Genomic DNA, 26,442 nt, shown 5'->3' on the forward strand with positions numbered 1-26,442 from the left:
CACACAACGGTAGACTGTTCTTGTCATTCAAGCCTTTGCCCCTACCCAATGTGCACTGTTTCAAACAATTTTCCATGATCATTTGCCAGAACAGTTTCAACTCTACTGCTCTTAGCTACTAAGAATTATTTACATTTCTTCAACACAAAAGTTGTCTCTCCAGAGCACCTGTTCTAGGGAAACCTGCCATTAAATGATTGTTACTTAGGCAAAGCCCAAAGTAATTCTTGTAATATTAGTAATATTTTAAGTACTTAATTATACTTTATTAAACAAAGCTGTGCATGATGGCTTCAGAAGTGTACTATAAATGCAGTCTGGAGACCAGCAATCTATGCTAATCTTGGCTACTAACTAGCAGTGAGACTGAAAACATTTGATGAAACCTCTCGATAGACCTCAATTTTTTGCCTCTAAAAAGGACTAGAAACAGGGCTGGGATTGTGGCTCATCGGTAGAGCACTCACCTAGTGTGTTCGAGGCCCTGGGTTCGATCCTCAGCACCACATAAAAATAAATAAATAAAATACAGGTATTGTGTACAACTAAGAAATAAATATTTAAATAAATAAATAAATAAAGATATTGTGTCCAACTACAACTAAAAAAAATAAATATTGAAAAAAGAGGACTAGAAACAATTTTTTGTTCACATGTTCATTTTCCTGCTCTCTCTCCACTGAGCATAACCTTTTTGTACCCCTTACTCCCTATAGCTAGAACTCCTGCTCAACAAAAACAGGAGTAACTATCAGTAGTGAATGAACTCATATCCAAAGCAACCCAAGAAAGATATTCCTGGAGAGAACTTCATTCCACAAGTCTAAAACTTACCTATAAAAATAAATATGAGTCAGGAAGATGGAAAAGATGGTACCAAATAAGAGAAAACAACAACAAAATAACCCAGAACAATGAAACAAAAGCAAGAGTTCAGACATACAACTGAATGGACAACTATAGCCCTCATGTCCAGACAAGGGAATGTTACTTAGTGCTAAAAAGATGTGTGCCATCAAGCTTGAGGAAGGCATGGAGGAACCTTGGATGCACGGTCTTAAGTGGCAGGCCATGCACTGTGAATCCAATCAGATAGCATTCTGGAAAAGGCAAGTCTACAGAGACAGTGCAGGTTCAGTGGTTGCCAGGGACTGAGGGGCACAGGAAGACGAAAAGGGAGAGTAGAGGATTCTTAGGGCAGTGAAACCACTCTGTGTGACAACTACAACAGAGGAAGCACGTCATTACACATCCGTTCATGCAACACAAGAGTGAGCCCTAATGTCAACGTGGGCTGGGAGTGACAACGGGATATCGGTGAAGGTTCATCAACTGTAACCAATATATCCCTCTGGTATGCTCAGGTACAAGACATCTGCCAAGGGGTAAATTACAGGTGTGGGAGAGCAGAAGGAAAGCTGGCATCCTTTGTATTTTCTGCTTTCTTCAGCTATGAACCTACAACTGCTCTTTAGACAGTCATGTGCCACTTAACAATGGGGATACATTCTGAAAAATGTGTCTTAAGGCTCTTCTGTCAGTGTGCAAACATCACACAAAGTAGGTGGTATAGGTAGCCTACTGCACACTGGGCTACATGGTGTATGTGCATTAGTCATAGCCTCTACTCCTAGGGTCATAATGATCAAAACAGCACAGCATTGATGAAGAGAAAACGAAACAATCAGGAGATGCAGAAAACATGAGATGTATGAGGCTGCCGACATAAAAAATTCTGCAAAACATCCTATGTTAATAAGTAGAAGTACACTTTAAAATACAAGGATGTGGCTTAGTGGCAGAGTGCTTGCTTTGTATGCCTGAGGCCCCAAGTTCCATCCTCAAGACCACCATAAATAAATAAATAATGATCATGATTCAAAATTCAAGACATAAACCAGCTCCATCATCATTTGTTTTCATTTTTGTGTCTGTACATAATTATAAGCCTAGCATGGCAGTGCATACCTGTAATCCCAGCAGCTCAGGAGGATCAAGTTCAAAGCCAGCCTCAGCAAAAAGTGAGATGCTAAGCAATTCAATGAGACCCTGTCTCTAAATAAAATACAAAACAAGGCTGAGGATGTAGCTCAGGGGTTAAGAGTCCCCAAGTTCAATCCCTGGTACAAAAAAAAAAAAAAAAAAAGTGCTAATTATATGTGTTATACTTAAAGGACTGCAGAGCAGTAGCCACAAATGAGTAGATACAAGGGCTATAATATCACTGAAAAACAGAAATTTTTCAGCTCGGTGCTTTTTTTTTTTTTTGGGGGGGGGCCTGTTCTTTTTAATTTGAGACAGGGTCTCACTAACTTGCTAAAGTTGGCCTCAAACGTTGGATCCACCTGCCTCGGCTATGCAAGCAACTGGGATTATGGGCATGCACCACTGTGCCCAACTACATTATAATCTTATGGGACCACCATATATGCATTGATGGAAACATCATTATGCTACAGGGACAGGAAGTAAGAATGTTCATGTAACCTTTTTTTAACAATAAAAGAAGCCTATAATATTTAAATATTTACTAATAGTCAATTTTGTTTAAAAAAAAAAAAAGGACTATGGTACAGCTATACATTGTTTTTTTTTTTAATATTTATTTTTTAGTTTTAGGTGGACACAATATCTTTATTTTCTTTTATGTGGTGCTGAGGATTGAACCCAGTGCCTCACGGATGCCAGGCGAGCACGCTACCACTTGAGCTACATCCCAAGCCCTATACATTGTTATAGTCAAAAAGGAACTGCAGATGTGGTAAGATGAGACAAAGTCCAAAATACTTTTTGAGGAACAAACTGATGAGCAGCTTATACTTTGTGATGAAAGTTTTTTATATTAATATACATAAAATGCTAGAAAAAGAATATTGTAAACAGTGGCTATGGAAAAGATTTCACTATCTACATTATGTTATATATTGTTCAAATTTTTTTGCAGTACTGTTTCTTTAATATTTATTTTTAATTGTAGATGGACACAATATCTTTATTTTTTTTAATATTTGTCCCTTTTTTTTTTTAAGTTTTAGTTGGACACAATAACCTTTATTTTTTATGTGGTGCTGAGGATTGAACCCAATGCCTCACGTGTGCTAGGCAAGTGCTCTACTGCTGAGCTACAATCCCAGCCCTTATTTATTTTTATATGGTGCTGAGAATTAAACCCAGTGCCTCACACACATTAGAGAAGCGCTCTACCACTGAGCTTCAACTCTAGCCCAGTACCATTTATTTATTTATTTATTTATTTATTTATTTATTTATTTATTATTTGTTTGTTTGTTTGTTTGTTTGTTGTGGTTGCACACAATCCCTTTATTTATATGTGGTGCTGAGGATCTAACCCAGGGCCTCGCAATGCTAAGCGAACGTTCTACCACTGAACCACAACCCCAGCCTGACCATTTATTTTTATAAACAAAAAGTTTTTAACTAAAAATTTTTGTAATAATCTTAAGTAATCCTAAGAGACAGAATCTCAACAGCTGCTTTGAGAAGAAACCAACAGAGAAAAGCCAGGGATTTATAGGCAAAATTTCTTGCTATCTGCTAAAATCCAACCAAGACCCAATCCCCTAGTCTACCTAACGTTCAAATCAATGATGGACAATCAACACTTAAAACATTCCTTTCAAATAAAGGAGAAAGGCAAGTAGTGAGTAAAAAATTGCCTATTACAGAGGAGAAGAACCAAGGGAAAGATGATAGAGAATAAATTATGGATCCTCATTTGCATTAACACCAAAATTACATTTTATTGCCCAACTTTGGTTAGATTATTAGTCAATGGCATAATTCCCAAATTCCACAAGTAGGAACCTACTTGGAGAACCCTGACTGACTTGAGAGAATACCACTGTGTTCTCACACACACGTCCTCACACTTGGATAGCGAAGTAAATTCCTTCCAACCCACAATTCATTCCTAGAAATGCAACTTAAGAAAAAACAAAAACAAAACCAAAAAATGAGCAAAGGTCTATGACTCAGTTTTTAACTGCAGGCTTTGTTTACAATAGCATTGAATTAAAAATAATCCGAATTTTCAGTAGAAAAGTTTTCCATAGAATGAACTATTACAGTGATTTTAAATGTTCACAAGGCATTTGAACAATGTGGGAGTGCTCAAATCTCTCTCTCTCTCTCTCTCTCTCTCTCTCTCTCTCTCTCTCTCTCTCACACACACACACACACACACACACACACACACACACCATCTCATCTATACAAATATGCAGGGGGAAAGTGACTGGAAGAAACACTCCAAAATGTTTAACAGTTATTTCGGGATGATGGGGAAATGGGTTAATTTTTCTTTTTGCACTTTTCTGTCTTCCAAACTTATATATAAATATATAAATGTTATAGCGGTGCATGCCTGGAATCCAAGCTATAAATACAATACTCTCCTTGGTCTAACTGAATTTTTAAAAAAGAAATCCATCATCAGGCTGCTGTTTTGTGAGTTTGTAAGAGCAGAATAGCAGAGGAAGGGTATTTGCATTTTGCAAGATCACAAGTTTGAGGCCAATCTCAGCAATATAAGATCCTGTCTCAAAAATTAAATTTAAAAATACCTGAAGATGTAGCTAAGTGGTAGAGTGGTTACCTAGCATATATAACACCCTGGGGGTTCAAGCCTTAATACCACACAAAAGGAATTCTTTTAGATTGTTTTTTTTTAAATACTTTTTTAGTTATTCATAGACCTTTATTTTATTTATTTCTATGCAGTGCTGAGGATCAAACCCAGTGCCTCACACACGCCAGACAAGTGCACTACCACTGAGCCACAGCCCCAGCCCTAAATTGTTTATTAAGGTTTAAAGCTTTAACTAATTCTGAGCAGGGATTAAACTACAACTGCAACTTTACCTTAGGCAATAACCATAGTATAAAAACCTATTAAATTTATATATTCTGCTCTTCTCTGTCTAGAAATATATATATATAAATCAAATTCTGACTCCAAAGATTCCAACAGAGAACAAAATACAAATAGGCAAAAGATGCTAATATAATCTTGGCCTGCAATGACAGATGGTAGCAGGAGTGAAGCCTGAGACTTGAAGGACTCAGTCTGAGAGACAGGTTTAGAGCCCAGTAACTCTGGACATCACTCTGAGTTCCATCACATAGGATCCATGTTGGTTCTACACACTTCTGTGGAAGATGAGCTGTAAAATGGGAACAGGAACTTTCCCCTGGAAAAGTTCTCTGTAGAGACTGAAAGCTATGGGAACATGGACAGCAGTTCAGTACTTGTTGTGCTTGACATAAAGCTCAGCAAATGCCCACCCTCCTCAATATTCAGCTTTGGACACAATTGGAGATAGGTATTATGATCACATGAATATGTCCAGGAAGGCAACAAATGAAAAGAGACTCCAAAATCAAACCACCTTGAAAAGCACTCAAAGCAACTAGGTGGGTCTAACTTGGACTCAGCATAAAGGAGTCAGGATGGCTCATGTGAAGTAATTTAGACTTATTCAGCACAGCCCAGCAAACAAAGCTTTACAACACAGGGAGGTAGATTTTCAGCTCTCCTTAAGAGAGAATAATACATTAAAAAATGGCATAGATGGCTTTTTTAAGTCCCTACAAATGCTCAAAGGGAAGAAAAAAAAAATCAGAAAATGCATAGAAAGGTTTTCTCAAACATGGCGAAGGCATCAGAAGTGCCAATACTCTTCCTCTGCTATTCTGTTCTTCTAAATTCATACAATAGCCTGATGGTGATAAAATTAAGATCTTCTTTTGAGCCAGGCAAGGTGGCACATACCTGTAATCCCAGAGGCTGAGGCCAGCCTCAACACCTCAATGAGGCCCTGTCTCAAAAAATAAAAGGTTGGGGATGTGGCTCAGTGGTTAAGCACCTCTGGGTTCAATCTCTAGTTGGAGGGGGCGGGGGTTAAAAAAAAAATCACATTGAACTAAGAAGAATATTATGTTAATTGAGTTTAACATTACTATGAGTAGTTCAATTTCCAAGTTCCAGGGAAGGCACTATACAAAAAGGGATCCCTCTGAGTCAAAATTAAACATACTTCTTGGGCTGGGTTGTGGCTTAGTGGTAGAGCACTTGCCTAGCATGTTTGAGGCCCCGAGTTCGAACCTCAGCACCACATAAAGATATTGTGTCCATCTACAACTAAAAAAAAAAAAAAAAAAATTAAAAAAACCACTTCTTTATATATGAGCTCTTAACAACTTAAATATGCTTACATGAATATTAAATATTCAAGGGGCTTGGGATGTGGCTCAAGTGGTAGCGTGCTCGCCTAGCATGCGTGAGGCATGGGGTTTGATTCTCAGCACCACGTAAAAATAAAGATATTATGTCCACCTAAAACTAAAAATAAATATTAAAAAAAATTTTAAAAAAAAGAATATTAAATATTCAAGAGGAGGATACATTTCTCATACTGTCTTGGCACTAGAAACCCATTAATACCTGCTTTTTAAAAATATTATTTTTTAGTTGCAGTTGGACACAATATCTTTATTTTATTTATTTATTTATTTATTTATTTATTTATTTATTTATTTATTTATTTTTATGTGGTGCTGAGGATCAAACCCAATGCCTTCCATGCGCTACGTGAACACTCTACTGGTGAGCCACAACCCCAGCCCCTTAACACCTATTTGAATACTGCAAAACATAACCTTGAGAATCCTAATCGAAGCCCAAGAGCTCCAGCCTTCACTGAACATTCAAGAGATTCCTTGTGAACATCATCACTGATAGATTTCTAAGCCCTACCACACTACAGAACAATTATTTCTAACCTATTTTGTCAGAGATCAATGAGGATCCAAGGTCCTTTGCTTCAGAATAAAAATGTATATCAGATCAAAAAACACTGCACATGACTTCAGAATTAACAAAGCCAATAAATGCCATCCATGGACATCCACTAAAAAATTCTCAAAAGGAGCATCAGTCTCCAAGTTATGATGAAAATAAGGACTTTGAATATGGCAAAGACTTATGGTAATATAGCAGATATAAAAATTAATCTGGCATGGCATTATGAGCAGAGGGGATAGAAAATATATCTAATATTAACAGCTATAGAAACTCTATCTCTCCTGGCAAAGAAAACCCAGTCAAGAGTATTTGCCTGGGGAAAAAAAAAATCTCACCCAGGGCTGGAGCTGGAGCTGGAGTTGGAGCTCAGTGGTAGAGCACCTGCTTCGTACATGAGGCACTGGGTGCAATCCTCAGCACCACATAAAAATAAAGATATTGTGTCCAACTACAACTAAAAAAAAAAAAAATCTCACACAGTTAACAGTTGATTCAAAAATTTTATTTCCAGCTAGGTTCAAGGCTCAATAGTAAGACCTCTTTCTAATAATACATATTTGCCCTTAGTGATCTTCCAAATTAAGATAATTTTCTTTCCACTCGGAGCCATTTCTCTTACTTACTTCAACAGTACCTTACACAGAATTTGGGGGGTGGGGTGGGGGACATGAAGATTAAAAAACCATAGGTTAGAAATCTTTAAACTATCAAGCCAAAGTAAAGAAATTCATACTTTCGAAATCTATAAATTACTTAAAAATGTTAGAGAATGTAGTATGCACAGGAACTCCTGGTCACACGGGCATGGAAGGAAGGTTTTGAGACTTACACTTTGCCTCTGACAGATTCTGATTGGGCGACCAGACCAGCATGCCGAGATTATCCCGTTCTTGACTGCGCCTTGCCAGTTTGGCTTGTGGAAAGAAAAAAAAAGTTTTTATTAAAATTTAGCAGATACAGTAGCAAGCAGTAAGTAATAAACGCTCTGGTCTTCTAGGGCCTTGGTGGTGAGGACAGGGGCCCTTTTCCCCTGAAGCTGCCTAGGGCACCCACACACTTACTGACAGAGCAGGGAGAAGGACAGGCTGCTAAAGCCTTCTATCTCCAGGTCCTTTCCCACTTTACTTTTAATTCCTGGACACAGGTGCCTATGAGGCCGATATCATTGCTGTTGCCACCTGCTAGGTGGGGAGACAGCACAGAAGGGCAAAACAGAGCAGTGCACAAAGGGCAGAGCACCCAGCGCTCCTTCCCCTCTCTACCCTCAGGTATATCCAGAAAGGAGCTGTCTGCCCCCAAGTTCTCCATGTGCACAATACCCTCACCCTTCTCTACCAGATTGACTTTTTAGTGACATAACAACCCTAGTACAAAGACTCTTTCAAGGGCTGGGATTGTGGCTCAGTGGTAGAGCGCTCAACTAGGACGTACAAGGCCCAAGGTTTGATCCTCAGCATCACATAAAAATAAATAGAGATATTATGTCCAGCTACAACTAAAAAATTAAAATACTCTTTTAACAGCTTTATTAAGATTAAGAAACCACAGGTTAGAAATCTTTAAACTGTCAAGCCAAAGTAAAGAAATTCATACTTTTAAAATCTACAAATTAAAGTACACATAAAAATACATAAAGATATTGTGTGTTCATCTACAACCAAATATATATTTTTTAATTTTAACCCAAAAAGCAGCTTCTAAAATGTATTCAAATCCTTATAAATCTGTGATACAAAACAAAAGGCCAACAAATTAACGTATGTCAAGTGTCCAGTTGACCGCTGGTATAACTCGATTAACTGCAAGCAAATGTCATATATTACAACAAGAACATCTAAAGCATGATCCTGTTTCCTTTCCTATTTTTTGAGATACAGTCTTATTATAGGAACTTCAGGATCATCGTGCCTCAGTCTCCTGAGAGGCAGGGATCACAGTGCTGGCCTTTTTCTTCTATTCTTAACATTATCGCCCCCTAAAATATAACTAAACTTATGGACCTCACTTAAAAGGGGGCAAAGACAACTAAATATAAAAACGCCACCCCTCCCCATTATAAATAGGGAGTTAGGAAATGCACAAAGTCTGGTAAGTAAATTTATGGATTATGGGACAATGAATGAAGGATGAGGGGACAGGAATGTGACCAAAAAAAGATGGCGTTGACTACCTTTAAGTTTGCCTTTTTATATAGTTCTTTTAGAAAAATACTAATAGTATACATGATCTTAAAATAAAATTAAGACAACAGAAAAAGTTGAATCCCAAGGAACCCTTTCTTTAAGGCAATGAATTTACCTACAAGGGTGCAGCCCTGCAGCCTACTGAGACCCCCTACCCACATGTGGCACTTAGGCTGTAGTGTGAGCTGTGGAGAGACAGGCATTCAGACCACAGCAACATGGCAACAGAGGCAAGTATTTAGCAAATAAACAAAAAGCTGTTTAAAATCATCAAGTCATTAAGGAAAAGGCAAACTAGAGCCACATGAGATGCCATTCACATTATCCATTAAGACACTGAAAATACTGAATGTGGCAGAACTGGAACTCCGTGCTGCTGGTGAGAGTATGAAATAACAATACCATTTTGGGGAAAAGGTCTGACAGTTTTCAACAATGTGTCATACCCATGGAATGGCATACAATTCAGCAATAAAAAGGATAAACATGAGAACACAAATGAATCTCAAAATAATTAAGGTTGAGAAAAAGAGTTACAATATGGAAAGGATTTTAGAAAAATTCTAAGGTGCCAAACTGATGATAAAACAGTATGAATTCTTGGTTTGCAGATCAACTAAACTACAGCTGTGGCATACATGCACGTATGCACTTATTTCCCACAGCCATCCAACAAGAGGGTCTTGAAGGAATGACAAACAGAGTACATCAGTTCCCAGACATGGTTTCTGAATACCATTCTCCAATAAAAGAAACCAGTGCTCCTTGAAGAAGTGGTTTATACAAGGCTAGGAGAGCAATACTAGAAAACCCTACAATATTTTGTTATGTGACAAAGTCTGAAGACATTCAGAGAACAAGAGACCTCTTTCCCATAGGGAAATTCCACAACAACTTGAGCAATAAAATAAATGAGAGTAATAAAATAACAACCTATGAGTCTATACTGATATAAATAAAACGACAGATAAATGAAAGAAAGCCGAAGGCAAAATGACCAGAAGAGAGAGAATCAAGTTGTGTGAAGGCTTATCACTGTGTGAGGCAAGTACCACAGTCAGCATGACATTGGAAAAAGAGGACACAGATCAGGGCAACAGAAGAGTTCAGAAACAGACCATGTAAATATGTTTGACTGACTTGTAACAAAGGTCAAAGGTACAAAAAGAATTCAGGAGAGAAAAAATTACAAGAGTATTTGGAGGGCTGGGGTTGTGGCTCAGTGGTAGAGCACTTGCCTAGCATGTGTGAGGCACTGGGTTCAATTCTCAGCACCACAAATAAATAAATAAAATAAAGGTCCATTGACAACTAAAAAAAAAATTTTTTTTTAAAGAGTATTTAAACAACTAGATCTCCATATGCAAAAGTGAACCTCGATTTTGACTCCACATCTTGAAATTTTTATTCAAAAGGATATTATAGAAAAACATAAAATTATGAAACTTTTAGAAAAAACATAGGAAAAAATCTTCATAAACGTGGTTTAGGAAAACTGTTCCTAGTTATGACATCAAGAGTATAATTCATAAAATGACAGTAAATTGTGTTTAAGTAAATTTAATAAATAACTTGCTCTCTAAAATACACTGTTGAGATACCCTGTAAAAAAAGGCATGTGTCACAGGCCTGACAAAGGACTGCATCCAAAATATATGAAGAACGTTCAAACTCAACAGTAAAATAACACACACACACCCCACCTTTGGTATGAGGGATTGAACTCAGGGGCACTGGACCACTGAGCCACATCCCCAGTCTTATTTTGTATTTTATTTAGAGACATGGTCTCATTGATTTGCTCAGTGCCTCCCTTCTGCTGAGGCTGGCTTTGAACTCACTATCCTCCTGTCTTAGCCTGCAGAGCTACTGGGATTATAGGAGTGCACCACTGCGCCTGGCCCAATTTTTAATATACTGGCGAAGATTTGCAGACAGGGTATCACACGAAAAGATGTTCAACATCATCAATTATCAGGAAAATGTAAATCCAACACAACGAGTAAGCACTGCATGCCAACAAGAACCTCTAAAGCCAAAGACAGGTGACACTAGGTGCTGACAAAACCAAGAGGAACTGACATGCTCACGAATGACAGAACGACTCTGGAAAGCAGCACCTTTCAAAAAAAATAAACTATCCACCAAGTGACTGGCCCAGGAACCTCACACTTGGGTACAAACCCTTACAGCCTAGTGTGCCTTAGCTCCATTTACCATCAACTACTCAGACATCCTTCTGAGAGGAAATGGACAAATGGTACCTAAAGAGTACACAGCAGTAAAATCAAAGGAGCTGTTCACCCACGCAGTGACACAGACACATCTCCCCAGCATCATCCTGGTGATGGCAAGCCGCCTCGTGGGTTACTTCTACATCCATCCATTCACAGGACACTCTGAAAGGGTCAAACTAGACAGAGGTTAGGCCAAGGTTCCAGGACAGAGGTGCAGGAGGGTCAGGGCAAGCAGAGCTAATCTTCTGAGGACATGGACTATACAGCAAAAGTAGGTCAATCTTTCTATATGTAAACTGAAAACTATAAATACAATGAAAAGGGAACAATGTCATAGAAACTGGTGTATGCTGCAGCTGTTGTCTGTCTGAAGTAGAAGATCAAGAGCTAAAGACCTCAGAACATGAACAGAGCCCTACCGAGAGCAACCAGAGGACCCGGGGAAACTGAAATCACCCAGTGCCATCCATAGAGATGAAAGGGGTTTGCGCTGTGGGTAGGAATGACAGGGAGGAGGAAAGCAAAAGGAGGGTGACCCTACAGCTGGCAATTCCAAGTACATGTGACAGCCATGTCTTCCACATGCTGCTCAGACCTATGAAAATTTATTGAGTCCCAATCAGCATTTTTTTTTTTAGAGAGAGAGAGAATTTTAATATTTATTTTTTTAGTTTTCGGCGGACACAACATCTTTGTTTGTATGTGGTGCTAAGGATCAAACCCGGGCCGCACGCATGCCAGGCGAGCGGGCTATCGCTTGAGCCACATGCCCAGCCCCCCAATCAGCATATTTTTTAAAGAACAAGAATGAAAAATAGCGTACAATTTCATTTAGTGTGTGTATAAACTATAGGTGGAGGTTTTATTCCAAGACTGAAAGTCTCTGCCCTGGAGACTCATTAAGACATGGCTTGGAACAATAATGTACTGGTCAGTTTGGTTTTTGTTTTATCTTCTTTTTTGAAACCAGGTGCCATTATGTCCAAGCTGCTCTCCAAGGCCTGAGCCAAAGCCCCCCGCCCACTTGAGCAGCCAGGAAGCTTCAACCTCCCAAGTAGTTCGGACCTAGGGTGTGTGTTTTCTGTGTCAGCTTGGCTAGACGACAAGATACAGTTATTTAACCAAACACTAACACAGGCGTTGCTATCAAAGTGTTTAGTAGATAGGATTAACAACTTTAATCAGTTGAGTGTTTTTTAAGAAAATTACCCACTGTAACATGAGAGAACCTTATCAAGTCCAAAGAAAGACCTTTATGAGCAAAATCTGAGATTCTATCTATCTAGTAGTAGGGATTTAACTCAGAACACTTTACCACTGAGCTACATTCCCAGCCCTTTTTATTTTATTATTATTATTTTTTGAGATGGTTTCACTAATTGCTGAGGCTGGCTTTGAACTTGTGATCCTCCTGCTTCAGCCTCCCAGATTGCTAGGTGTGTTCCACAGTGCCCAGTGGTAAAACTGACATTTTAGGGAAGTGACTGAGACTGAAGTCTCAACTCCTCACAGCAGGCCTGCCCTAAATATTTCAGATTTCTCTGGTCCCCACAATCAGACAAATAAATTACTTAAAATAAACTTCACGTATATAATGCAGACACACATTCATAAATACTCTATCAGCTCTGTCTTTCTGGAGAACCCTGACTGATAAGGATAGTCACTACAGAAGCAGATGCAGTACAAAAACTAAGAAACACTCTAACACCCATCAACAGGGACTGGTAAACCGTGGTGGCTATGTGAATTAAAAGGAATTAAACACAGAAAATAAAATTAATCAGATCCACACAATTTCTATGACAAGAAGCAAACTAAAGGAAATGTGCATAAGCATCAATATTAAAATGTAAAAGTGATGGTCCAGTTATGGGGTACATTCATTTAAGGAATAAGACATACACAATAAAGATTTTAAACATCAGGTTAACAGCCATTCTGAGAGGGGGATCTTGCTTTGCAGCATCTATAATGTAATACTGCTCTCTGCACAACTGTGGTAGACAAATGCAGTTTTGTGTATTTTTATGTTTGTATAATTTCAAAACAAAGAATTAAAAAGGAAGTCTTCTCTGCATGATTTGATGTTTCTAATACAATTGCTGTGTTCAAATTTAAAAATCATCTCACTGCCCCACACTAAGGAAAATAGTCTTCTAACCTATTTTTTATTCTTCCCTGAAACCATGAATTAGCTATTTCTTATTTTACAATGCCATAATTTATTTGTCCTCTGGTTGGAAGCAGAGCATCATCTTATGCTTAACACCTGACATTCCACCAGCACAGTCTGAGGGTTCCAATTTCTCCACATCTCTGCCAGCACTTGGTATTGACTGACCCTGAGTTCTAGCCAGCAGGAGTGGTGTCTCATTGCAGCTGGATGTGCACTTCCCTGATGACTAATGATAATGAGCACACTGGACTTGCTATCTGACCATTTGCATATGTCTTTCTTGGAGAAATGTCTATTTAGATCCTTTGTCATGTATAAACATGACAAGGCTAAAGTGATTTCCTATACAATTACAGGTAACATAGTCCAGAGAAATGAGAACATAGGACCACGTGAAAACTTGTACACAAATGTCCACAGCACCATTATTCGCATGATGGCCATAAAAAAGGAATGTAGCACTAATGCATGATCAATATAGGTGAGAATTGAAAACACGTCACAAAAAAAAAAAAAAAAAAGTAAAACCTGGTCCTATGCCTGTAATCCCAGCAAACGGGAGCTAGTGGGGCTGAGGTAGGAGAATTACAAGGTCAAGAACAGCTTCAGCAACTTAGTAAGACCTTGTCTCAATACAAAAAATAAAAAGAGCTGGGGGTGGGGATGGGATCGTGGCTCAATGGTAGAGCACTTGCCTAGCATGCGTGAGGCACTGGGTTCCATCCCAGCACCACATAAAATTAAACAAAGATATTGTGTCCATCTACAACTTAAAAAAAAAAAATTAAAGGTGGGGTGGGGCGCTAGGGTATAGCTCAGTGATAGAGTGAACCTGGGTTCAAGCCCAAGTACCAAAACCAAAAACAAATTTTAAAAAATTAGAAAATAAAAATAATAAATCAAGCAACTATAGAGACTAAAAGTAGACAAGTGGTTTCCAGAAGCTGTAAGCTGGGAGAAATGGGGAGTCACTGCCAAGCATAGGGTTTCTTTGTAAGATGATGAAAATTTTCTCACACTGATTTCTAGCGATGGCTGCATAACTCTGTGAATATACTGAAAACTACTGGGTTGTATTTTTTAAATAAGTCTCCTTAACAAATTACATCTCAAGAAAGCTGTTATAAAAAAACAGAGGGATTACTTATTTCATATGCTTTTAGTATATTTTCTCATAAGTAAATGAATTTAAAAGCAAAATATCAAAATATAGATCAGACACGCAATGTTATAAGTTTAAAATGTACATAATTCCTTGGAAAAGAAGTGGGTCGCTGGATAAAGAAACAGAATTTGTAATTTAGCTGCATATGTTCCCCAGTTTGAATTTGCACTGAAAGAACACATTCATAGTACAATTTAGTTTTGTTTTAAAGAAAAATGTTAAGGGAGCTCAATTAAAAATTAGAAAGTATCATTTCATAAACCTGCATCTATTACATTGCTCCTTCCTGAGAGGAGAGAATCGTGCAAACTACTTACAGAAAATGAAAACCACATACCTTCGGAACTCAAGAACTCCTGAGTGCTGAAGGGGACACCACTGTGAGGGAAATAAAGCCAGCCAGCCCACTCTGCTCAGCTGCAGCAAGTCTGCTCTAGTTGTGCCAATTCATGGTATGATTATAGCAAGGCAAATTACCACAGACCAAGACCTAAAAATACTTGACCAACAGGCCGCTTTTAAAACCTGTAACTGTAAACCAAGACCACACTTGCCCGGAGGCTCTCCAACTGCTACCAGAAAACCAATCAGCATGAACTCACCTTCAGAGACGACAAGTCCTTCAACCAATCACTGTGAGTGGGTTTGCAGATACCAGGCTTATATTGTAATTAATAAAAATTCAGAATTATAAACACATATGAAATCTTTAAGAAAAAATAAGCTGAAATCACAAAATGAGTAAGCTACAAGAAAGCATAAAAAATGACAAAGTTTTTTCTTTAAGAAAAATATAATCACCTAAACAAATAGCTCAATAAGTAAATTCAGCAGTTGAGATGCAAGTGAAGAAGTATAAAGCCAAAATATTAGTCACAATGCCAAAGAGATAAAAAAGGATGGTCTAAAAAATGCATCCCTTGCTAGGGGTGCAGCCGGCAGGAAAGCACGTGCCTACAGGACCCACGAGGCTGGGTTCCACACCCAGCACCCTAAACGCAGGGAGAGGGTGCAGTTGACAGCCTAAGCAAAGACTAAAAAATACAGGGCTGTCAATACAGTGAACAAGTGTTTTTTTTTATGTACGCTTCAAAAGCTGCATCTAATTAGAGTATAAACATCTTTCCCAAGTAATTTATAAGAGTTACGAAAACTGACCATGTACAAGACCATAAATCAACTCCAACACATTTCAATGACTAAGTAGCACTGAGATAATACTTTTTTTAAATTTATTTTTCAGTTTTCAGTGGACACGACATCTTTTTTATTTTATTTTATTTTATGTGGTGCTGAAGATCAAACCCAGCGCCCCGCGCGTGCCAGGCGAGCACGTTACTGCTTGAGCCACATCCCCAGCCCTGAGGTTATATTTTTTATCTATGAGGCAAGTAAAAATTTAAAAAGTAAAAAGCTAATTAAAAATATAAACCAAAACCCTTCATACCATACTCTTAAAAAATCCTCTGTGGAAGGAAAACTCTTGACAAAAAAAAAAATTAAATTAATTAAAACTCAACTATAAAAAACTATATAAACTTATGGGAACCAGTACAAGAGGTAGTTTACCAAAATCTCCATAGCTGTGAATGCTTATAATAAAATTAGACTAAAAATTACTTGTATCCAATTGAAGAACTTGGAAATCCCAAACTGAATAACCTGAGGAAAACAGAATGCAGGCAATGAAAGTCAGAAATTAGTGCAATGGAAAACAAAGGCACAAAGGATAAACGTAGCCAAGGTTGGTCCTCTATAAAAACCAATAAAATAGATTAACTGCTGCAGATTTTGATAGAGTAAAAGATATAATTTTAGGAAGAAAAAAGTAGCTGTCACTCCAGACCCATTAGCAATTCAAGATGGATGGTGTAAGCGGCAGAGTGCCCACCCTTGGGGTCCAAGCAGGAAGACTGTGCAGAGGCTGCAGTGCTGGAGCAACTGCTGAGTTCAAGGCTGCAATAGGCTTGCTTACTGGCTCCTTCAGTCCTCACACTTGAGGGGCACTCTGACCCTGGCTGTGCCTGACCACAAAGGCCAAGAAGGGTGAACCAGCTGGCACAGAACACACGGACTGTGCACTCCCTGAGGGTGCCAGTGTAAAAAGCATGGGATGATGGAAAGGAGAGGGCTTCATTAGTGCAGGCCCATGCTCCCACAGGACCATCTCCCCAGAGCACTGAAGACAAGTCTGTGGAGCAGACGAGAAAGGGCTGTCCACTGTGCCCTTGATGACCTGAGTGGGAGCAGAAAGGGAAAGAGAAGGAAGAGAAGAGTCAGCTGGATGAACACAGAGGAAGGGGAAGAAAGATGAACTGGATGAACTGAACATTCCCCTTCCAGTAGGCTTTTCTCACCCTGAATAATCACACTGGAAGAGCTTGTCCAAGACATGCTGACTACAAGCTCTTGTAACAAATCTTGTTCTCCACAATCCTAACTTCTAACTTTTTGTAAAATGTCTTAATTTAACCAGCAGCTCAATAAAAAGGTACAAAAATAGTAGTCATGGAGGTGATAATCTTACAAACCAAATACTATCTTCTAAGGATCCTGACCCAAAAACTCAAGTTGAATGCTCTAACTCTAGAACACCACAACACCACTATATCCACACTAAAAGCATGTCTCCTCAGTGACAACCCATCTTAATGGTAAGTTAGCTCTCAAAAGAAAATGGTTGTTCTGTTCAATTTCAAGCAATAGATTCCAGAGCCCATGGTGTTAACCACTATGTTATCCTAAGTATAAAGACAAGTCAAAAACTCAACCCCAGCACCAGAAAAACAAAACAACTACAATATGAAGTTCAGTTTTCCTCCTTGTCTTTCAGTAAGTATTTCTTCCCCAAAGTTAAATGCCTAAGTATTCTCAATTGAAAATAGTTTCTCCTCTTTTTAGAGGCAGTCAGCCGCAAATTTAATTTCTAGACACTTGTATCTTCCTACAGTCAGAATACATGTGTCCTGTTTGGCTCTCTCTTCTAATCTCTTTCTTTCTGAATGCTTAAACTTTAAATTGGAATGAATAACTACACAATTTTCAATCTTCAGCTCTTTGGAATTAAACCCTACAATAAACATAGGAAAGTCATTAAAGACTGTAAGAACTAGAACCACATGCAAGCTTTCCTAAATTTGCTGGGAAATAATTTTCCTCTTTTTTTTATTTTTTATTTTATTTTAATTTTTTGAGAGAGAGAGAGAGAGAGAGAATTTTTTAATATTTATTTTTTAGTTTTCGATGGACACAACATCTTTGTTTGTATGTGGTGCTGAGGATTGAACCCGGGCCACACCCATGCCAGACGAGCCCGCTACCACTTGAGCCACATCCCCAGCCCCAGTAATTTTCCTCTTAAAGATCAGTGATTTTACAAAGAAAAAAATTTATAACAAAGGGCTATACATTCAGGCTTTTGTCTTAGGAAGATTTTTTTTTCCCCTCCAAGGTAATAAATTCCCTATTCACTTGCTCTTTTTTTTTCCCCCCTTTCCTTTTTTTTTGCGGGGTGGTGGTGGTGGTGATTTACCCGGAATTGAACTCAGGGGCACTCAACCACTGAGACACATTCCCACATCCCCATTTTGTATTTTATTTAGAGACAAGGTCTCACTGACTTGCTTAGCGCCTCCCAGTTGCTGAGGCTGGCTTTGAACTCGCAATCCCCCTGCTTCAGCATTCCAAGCTGCTGGGATTACGGGCATGTGCCACCAAGTCCAGCAATCCACTTGCTTTTACAAAATAAAAATAGTCTAAAAAAATATTTTAACTTGCACTTGATTAACAAGAGGTATAATAAAACAAAATAAAAACCCTAGTAGAAACAGAAAGGTAGGCAAGAACAAAGCTAGGTGAGGGGAGGATGCAGGGGAAATAGAAAGGGCATGAGCACCATTAGATGCTGACCGGTAAAAGATGCCTATGCACATGATGCTTGCTTTGGGTTTCCTAGCAGATGAGTGTCCAACTACCTGTGAGCTCCCAGGTTTTCATTTACCTACTGCTGCTGGGCCAATTACTTCCCACAGGATCTGTGCCATCTTTTGTTTTTGTTCTGTTTTTTGGTTTTTCAGGGGGACTGGGCCAGTGGGGGGTCTCCCTATGTTGCCCAGTCAAGTCTCTATTCCAGGTCTCAATTGATCTTCCTGCTTTGGCCTCCAAGTAGCTGGGACTAAAGGTACAGGCCACCACATCTGGCCCCTCTCTATCTTGATTTTTCATTTCAGCAAGATCTATTCTGATTGATACAGAATCAACTGTCAACCTGAACAATCAACTATCCTGAGGAGAAGTGTCTTAGGCAGTGTCCTGGTATAATGCTTTCTACCTGCAGGGAGTGCAGAACACAGGATCTGAAGCAGAGGAATTAAATAGACACAGGACTCATGAGCAATCACAGATCTGATCTGATGTCGGTCTTTCCCCACTTCTTTTTCTACCCCTCCTTAAATATCAGTGTTTCCTGGAATGCCTCTGCTTAACCTGGTAGTAATATTCTTCCTAAACATACCATATATATTCAAGATTTCTCCTACCATTTTCAACAATGACTACCACATCTGTGCCTGCAGAACACAAAACCCACATAACCCAACAACCACTCTCTAAAGTATCTCCACACAAAGTGTTTTAAAGCATGGTGGCACATGCCTGTCATCCCAATTACCTGGGAAACCGAGGCAAGAGGGTTACAAATTCAAAGCCAGGCTCAACAACTTAGTGAGACCGTGTCTCAAAATAAAAAAAAGGGGGCTGGATATATGGCTCAGTAGTAGGGTGCTGATGGGTTCAATCCCCAGCAGCAGAAACAACAGCTTGTTTCCCTCATTCACCCTTGCCACTGCCACCATGCTGATCCCTCTTGCTTTTCTTGAAAAAGGACACTGTTACTTACACAATCCAGTCACCAAATGCCAGCTATATGCCTACAAATAAATCACCTTGGACTCCTGCTCCCTTATTTCCTCCAGCACCCCAAAATCCATTAAGTTCCATGAACCCCATCTCAACTCTTCTAAACACACCACTTCCACCCATGTCAATGACTTGAGGCCTTCATCTTTGCTCACCTTTTCTTAAGAGCGTCAAGCTAAATGAATTTCACGACTGCTTTTTCTATTTCTATGAAGAACATCACTGGAACTTTAATAGGAATTGCATTAAATCTGTATAGGACTTTGGGTAGAATGGCCACTTTGACAATATTAATTCTGCCTATCTAAGAACATGGGAGGTCTTTCCATCTTCTAAGGTCTTCTTTAATTTCTTTCTTTGGTGTTCTGTAGTTTTCACTATAGAGGTATTTCAACTTTTTTGTTAGATTGATTCCAAGTTTTTGCTGCTGTTGTTTTTTGAGGCTATTGTGAATGGATAGTTTGCCTAATTTCTCTTTCAGCTGATTCATCATTGGTGTATAGGAATGTAATTGTTTGCTGGTGTTGATTTTGTATCCTGCTACCTTGCTAAATTCACTCATATTCTAGAAATTTTCTGACAGAGTTTTTTGTGTCTTCTAGATATGGGATTATGTCGTTGGCAAACAGTTTGAGCTCTGAAGATCAATGGAACAGAATGGAAGACATGAAACATATACGATTATCTCATACTAGATGAAGGCACCAAAATCACCAATCCATGTACTATAGAAAAGACAAGCCTCTTCAAAACATGGTGCCAGGAAAACTATAAATCCATATATTGTAGAATGAAATTGAACCCCTATCTCTCACTCTGCACAAAACTCAACTCAAAGTGGATCAAGGACCTGGGTATTTATAAGACGATAAACCCTGCACCTACTAGACGGCCCAGGATAGGCCCAGCACTCTAACATGTGGGCTTAGGAATCGTCTACCTTAAAGAGACTGCAAAGTAAAATCAAAAATGAGATGGTTTCTTCACAGCAAAGGAAACAATCCAGACCTTGAAGACCGAAGCTACAGAATGGGTGAAAATCTGCCATCCGCACCTCAGTTAGGGTATTAATTTCCAAGATTTACAAGCTTAACACCAAAAAATACCAAATAATCAAATCAATAAATGGGCAAAGGAACTCAACAGACACTTCTCAAAATAAGAAATACAAACAGTATTTTCAACAAATATATGAAAAAATTGTCGGGCTGGGGATGTGGCTCAAGCGGTAGCGCGCTCGCCTGCCATGCCTGCGGCCGGGATTCGATCCTCAGCACCACATACAAAACAAAGATGTTGTGTCCGCCGATAACTAAAAAATAAATATTAAAAAAAATTCTCTCTCTCTCTCTCCCCCTCTCTCACTCTCTCTTTAAAAAAAAAAAAAAAAATTGTCAACATCCTTAGCAATTAGAGAAAATGCAAATTAATAATACAGAGATTTCATCACTACAACTAGAATGGTAATTATCAAGAATGCGAGCAACAATGAATGTTGGTGAGGATGTTGGGTGCACTCATACACCTTTGGTAGGACTGCAAGTTAGTGCAACCCCACTGGAAAGCAAAAAATATAAAGATTCCTCAAAAAATTAGGAATGGAATCACCATTTGATCCACTTATCCCACTCTCAGTGTATAGCCAAAGAATTTAAATCTGCAGTGACACAGCCATATCAATGTTTATATGTTTATAGCTGCACAACTCACAATAGCTAAACTAATGGAGCCAACCTAGGTGCTTTTCAACAGATGAATGAATAAAGAAACTTGTGATATATCTACATAATGGAGTATTATTTAGCCATAAAGAATGACTTTATGACATTTGCCAGTAAGTGGATGGATCTATCATGCTAAGTGAAATAAGTCAGTCCCAAAAACTCAAGAGTAGCTGGGCACGGTAGCACATGCCTGTAATCCCAGCAGCTTGGGAGGCTAAGGCAGGGGGATCATGAATTCAAAGCCAGCCTCAGCAACAGTGAGGCGCTAACCAAGTCAGTGTGACCCTGCCTCTAAAATACAAAATAGGGCTGGGGATGTGGCTCAGTGGATCAAGTGCCCCCTTCAATCCCTGGTATCCCCCACCCCCCGTCAAAAAAAAAAAAAAAAGAGTGAATGTTTTCTCTGATATGTGGAAGCTAAGCCAAAATAAGGGGGCAGGGGGAATAGAAGTCCAGAGGATTAGACAAAGAAGGGGAATGAAGGGAAAGGAGGGGGCATAGAAATAGGAAAGACAGTGGAATAAATCTGACATAATTTTCCTATGTACATACATGAATACACCACAGTAAATCCCACCATTGTGTACATCTACAAAACTGGAACCCTAAAGAGAATAAAATATCCGTACATGCATAATTTTATCAAAATGGACTCTACTGTCATGTATAACTGAAAACAACCAATTAAAAAAATAAATAGAAAGAAATTCAAGCTAGCCAGTCACAGTGGTACTTGCTTGTAATCCCAGCTACCTGCTTGTGGCTTCACTGCTGTGCTCTTTCCCCTCTTACCAATTCCTTCCTGCTGCAACATCCCTTCCCATTTTTCACCAGTCTACTACTACCACGGGCTGGAGGACAATGTCTGTGGACACCACTCTGTCAGACAGTCCAGGTCGGCAGTCCACACTCCCTCAATATTCCCACAAGGGGGACCCTCCATCCCAGCAGGCTCTCATTATTAACAGTCTGCATAAAGATAAATGCTACTGAGGAAAGAACAAAATCACTAAGTAAGACTCACTTATTAGTAGTAGTCATTAGTGGCTTTGGGGTAAGACCTAAAATAATTAATATTACGATGTGCCAGCTAAATGGCCAAAGAACTTTACATATCTGTGACATGTACCTCATACATAAAACAACCCAATAAGAGAAGAACTGCCCTAGTTCACATTTGAAAAGAGGAGTTAAGCAACTTGAACAGGATTGTAACTCTGGTTGGGATCTGAGCTAGAAACTGACACCAAAATCCCAGGCCTGGTCTGAATCCCATTTAAGCCACTGTATGCTGAGGGATGATAAACCAGCTACTCAGCTTCACTCACCCTGCAGAAATGAAGAGTGTGGTACAACCTTGCCCAGGTCTCCTGAGAAGTAGAAGGGGCACATACTGAACACCTGGGCCATGCTGCTTGAATGAGAGCCGTGTTCCCCTGTCAATTATAGTCCTTGAGACTCAGGTTCTTTAGCCTCTGGCACATTACAGGTGCTTCTATGTGTTGACTTAATCCATACAGAGAGGTTAGGAGACCAACCCATGAGAAGTTCTAGAAAGGGAGCAGGGCCTCATTCTGTTTCCTCTCTTCTGCTGACAAGTCAGAGAACCAAGATGATGAGGCTGTGACTGCTGCCGCTCAGGGGCCCTGGGATATGACACTCCCCTCGGCTTCCAGGCTACATGTGGTGAACAGCTTTCCTCCACCTACCTGTCTTCAAAACAGCACTGTAAGGTCATTAGCTCTGCTCCTCTGGTGAGACTACTTCAAAAGTACTGATTCACAAAGCTCCAGGGACAAAGCCGGATGAATACTTTCCTCAGGACTGACTGCATCACTGTACAGCCAGTATCTGATCCATGTCCTTTCCCATTCCCAAAAGGAAAGCCAGTTCCAATCAACGCTAATGAAGCAAACTGCAGCTTACTTCTAACTAAAACACCTTTGATTCTCTCATTCTCTTGAACCTGGTGCTAGCTTGGACTCAGAATCAGTCTTTGGAGAACCAGAAACACTTTTCTTTTCTTTTATATTATCAATTTTAAAGGACCATCACTTAATATCAATGAAATATGGCCACATAAAATCCTAAAAACAAAATGAAGCAGGGAGAAAAGCACTGTGGAGACCAAGGAACCTCACAGTGGGGCCCTGGCCCCAGGCTCCCCTCGTTCCTCATGGCACTTCACACCAGCAACATCCCACCAGCACATGGCTCAGCATCAGCTACACTACACTGATGCACCAGCACCAAGCCTCCAAGAGAAGAACCCTATAGCCACAGTGACTGCTGCTGGTGAAGGCCCATCATTGCAAACCTTGAATACAGACTCTCAGCACATTTCCACTTTTCCCTGTCCCAGTGAAAACTGAGCATCTAGCTGGGGACACAGCTTAACAACTAAGCCCATATTATATGAGTTCATCATAACGAGTTGAGTTAGGACCCAGAACATGGAATTTTTTTGAAAGCTGGCAAAGCAAAGCATATAGAAGAGCATACAGAAAAACTGGCTGCCTTGTGGTAACAGAATTAAATGAGAAATTCTATACAAGGTGCTCAGCTAAATACCTTGAGCACTCTGCTCACTAGACAGTTGGTTAACCTATAAAAGACAGTGTTCATATTAAGACAGCAAAAAGGCCACCTTAAAAAAAAACTCAGAAAAACTTCCTCTGTATTTGGTGGCTATTGTTCTCTATTCCCACATTCCAAAAACTGATCTACGCATTGGGGAGTGGGGAGGCTTCTCCGGTTGCAATGACGGCCCTGCCAGCTGTACAGATGTACAGTAGCACATATCTGTAATACCTTTGACTTGGGAGGCTGAGGCAGAATGGTCACAAGTTCAAGGCCAGCCTCAGCAATTTAGCAAGGCCCTATCTCAAAACTAAAAGGTAAAAAGGGCTGGGGATGTGGCTCAGTGGTATAGTGCCCCTGGATTCAATCCCCAGCACCACGAAAAAATAAACAGATAAATAAAAATATCCCTGCCAAACTTTCTACTTTCTCTGTATCCGAATCCTAATTTATTCTCGAAACAGAAGAAAATTTTTCCCTGAACTGTACTGGTTCTACTTCATATTACCTTGCAAGAATTCCCCCTCAGGTCCATGTAACCCAAACCAACCTGGAATGTTAAAGCTACAGAGAACTTTACACATGGGGTTTGCTTAATTTACATGTGAAGAAATCACATCTGAGAAGTGCCTTGCTCAAGGTGATATGGTATGGAGACCAAGTGGCGTATGCTAATCTCAGCAACTTGTAAGGCTGAGGCAGGACTGCAAATCCGAGGCCAGTCTGAGCAACTTAGCAAAACCTTGTTTCACAATAAAAAGATTAAAAGGGCTATGGGATGTGGCTCAGTGGTACAGTGCACCTAGGTTCAAGTCCCAGTACCTAAAAAAAGGGTATTAAGGAGAGTGGGAGCACAGGTTCCAGCCCAGGGGTCTCTGAACACATTAGATCACATTCTACACATACCCTTCTTCTTAAGAAATAAGTATACCAAGATAAGTCCCTTGTTCTGGCATGCTATGACAGTTCACAGGTATTTTGTAGGTGATCTTTCTGTTATTAGTGTTGTGTTACCTGCTATCAGAACAGCCAAGAAAAAAAATGAAAAGCTGCTTATGAACTCTAATAATTGTAGTACTTAGTTGGCAACTGTAAATGCTGGCAAGCTGAAGATATTCTGCCTGCATAGAAGAAATATGTAACTTTGTAGCAACAGGACAATTCCATTTTTTCATATGCTAACAGCTAATTTCAGTAATTTGTCCAAATATTCATGAAGATCCTCTATAAAAGGTTCTTTTTTAAAATCTCAACAAGACAAAAGAAAAGTAAGCAAGGAAAAAAAAAAAAAAAAAAAGCAGCTTCCTTGCCGAAGAAATCAAATAATTTGTGCAGAAACTCTACTCTAAGAGATGGAGCTTAATTTCTCCCACTGAATTGTGGACTGGATTTAAGGACTGGATTCCACAGAATCTTCAGGGCAGGGGTTGGGGGCACTCAGTGGAGAAACCTAGTAAACACTACCTTAGCCAGATACCCAAGGTTAACATCATGATGATAGTCTGTATTCACCCTCCTCCAATAGGATGGGATGAAAAGGGCACTTCACCTCCGTGGATTCCTCCCATAACTCCAGTCTAATCAAAAGTAAAACATCAAACAAATAGAGAGGATATTCTATAAACTAGACCAGCACTCTTCCAAACTCAAGATCGTGATAAAAAAGAAAAGACTGAAAAACTGTCACAGACCGGAGGAGACTGCAGAGGCATGACAATTATATGCAATGTGGTGACCTGAATGGGATTCTGGAACAGAAAAAGGACGTTGGTGGGAGAACTGCTGAACTCTGAATGAGTCTAGAGCTTAGCAGTGTACCAGCCTGGGCCCCACGGATTCAATGGTTTCACTATGGTGATGTAGGATGCCAACATGGGATCTGGGTAAGGGCTCTCATCTAGAGTACAAGGAAAGGCAGAGGTGGGATGACAGCTACTCTGCTGAGAAGGAACACTAAAAAAATGTATTCACAAACAGAAGGAAAACTTTAAAACTACAGTTTGCATTCATTTTCAAAGAAAGATTACATGTCAGATCTGCCTATAATGTCAGAAAGAAGGGAAAACTGCACTTGTAGGAGCTGGAGGTCTGGCACAGGCATGGTCCTTGTTTCCAGCCCCCGAATTGCAAAATAAATAAATAAAAAGAATCCCACACGATAAATAGGCCAAATTTCCTAATATCAAAAAGAATAGGGGCTGGGGATGTGGCAAACGTGGCTCAAGTGGTAGCGCGCTCGCCTGGCATGCATGCGGCCCGGGTTCGATCCTCAGCACCACATACAAACAAAGATATTGTGTCTGCCGAAAACTAACACAATAAATATTTTTTTTTTTAAAAAAATTCTCTCTCTCTCTTTAAAAAAAATAAATACATAAATAAAATTGAAAGTTCTGTCTTACCCTCCAATTTTCTGGGGCAACATAATGCCTGACATTCTAATCTTACACCAATCACAAAGTTCTTTCATCTTCAGAAGGCAGTAACTAAAAGGCTGGGGATGTGGCTCAATAGTAGAGCACTTGCCTAGCATGCATGAGGCCCTGGGTTCCATCCCCAACTATAAAATATTTAAAAAGCAGAAACCACTAACTAAACCACTAAACAATCTTTGCAATACCTCTGTGCTATATT

General features: G+C 39.5%; 1 protein-coding gene across 1 annotated transcript in view; it reads right to left on the minus strand.

Annotated features, from left to right (window-relative positions):
- Positions 1 to 26,442, minus strand: part of Rcor1 (REST corepressor 1) — a 133,393-nt gene that overhangs the window by 47,764 nt on the left and 59,187 nt on the right. Inside the window, exon 3 of the mRNA XM_076849601.1 lies at positions 7,653 to 7,736. Within this exon, the coding sequence (XP_076705716.1) occupies positions 7,653 to 7,736 (84 nt within the window). The remainder of the gene's footprint in view (positions 1 to 7,652; positions 7,737 to 26,442) is intronic.

The sequence above is a fragment of the Callospermophilus lateralis genome, chromosome 3 (assembly GCF_048772815.1).
Source record: "Callospermophilus lateralis isolate mCalLat2 chromosome 3, mCalLat2.hap1, whole genome shotgun sequence".
In the NCBI taxonomy this organism is placed as follows: Eukaryota; Metazoa; Chordata; class Mammalia; order Rodentia; family Sciuridae; genus Callospermophilus; species Callospermophilus lateralis.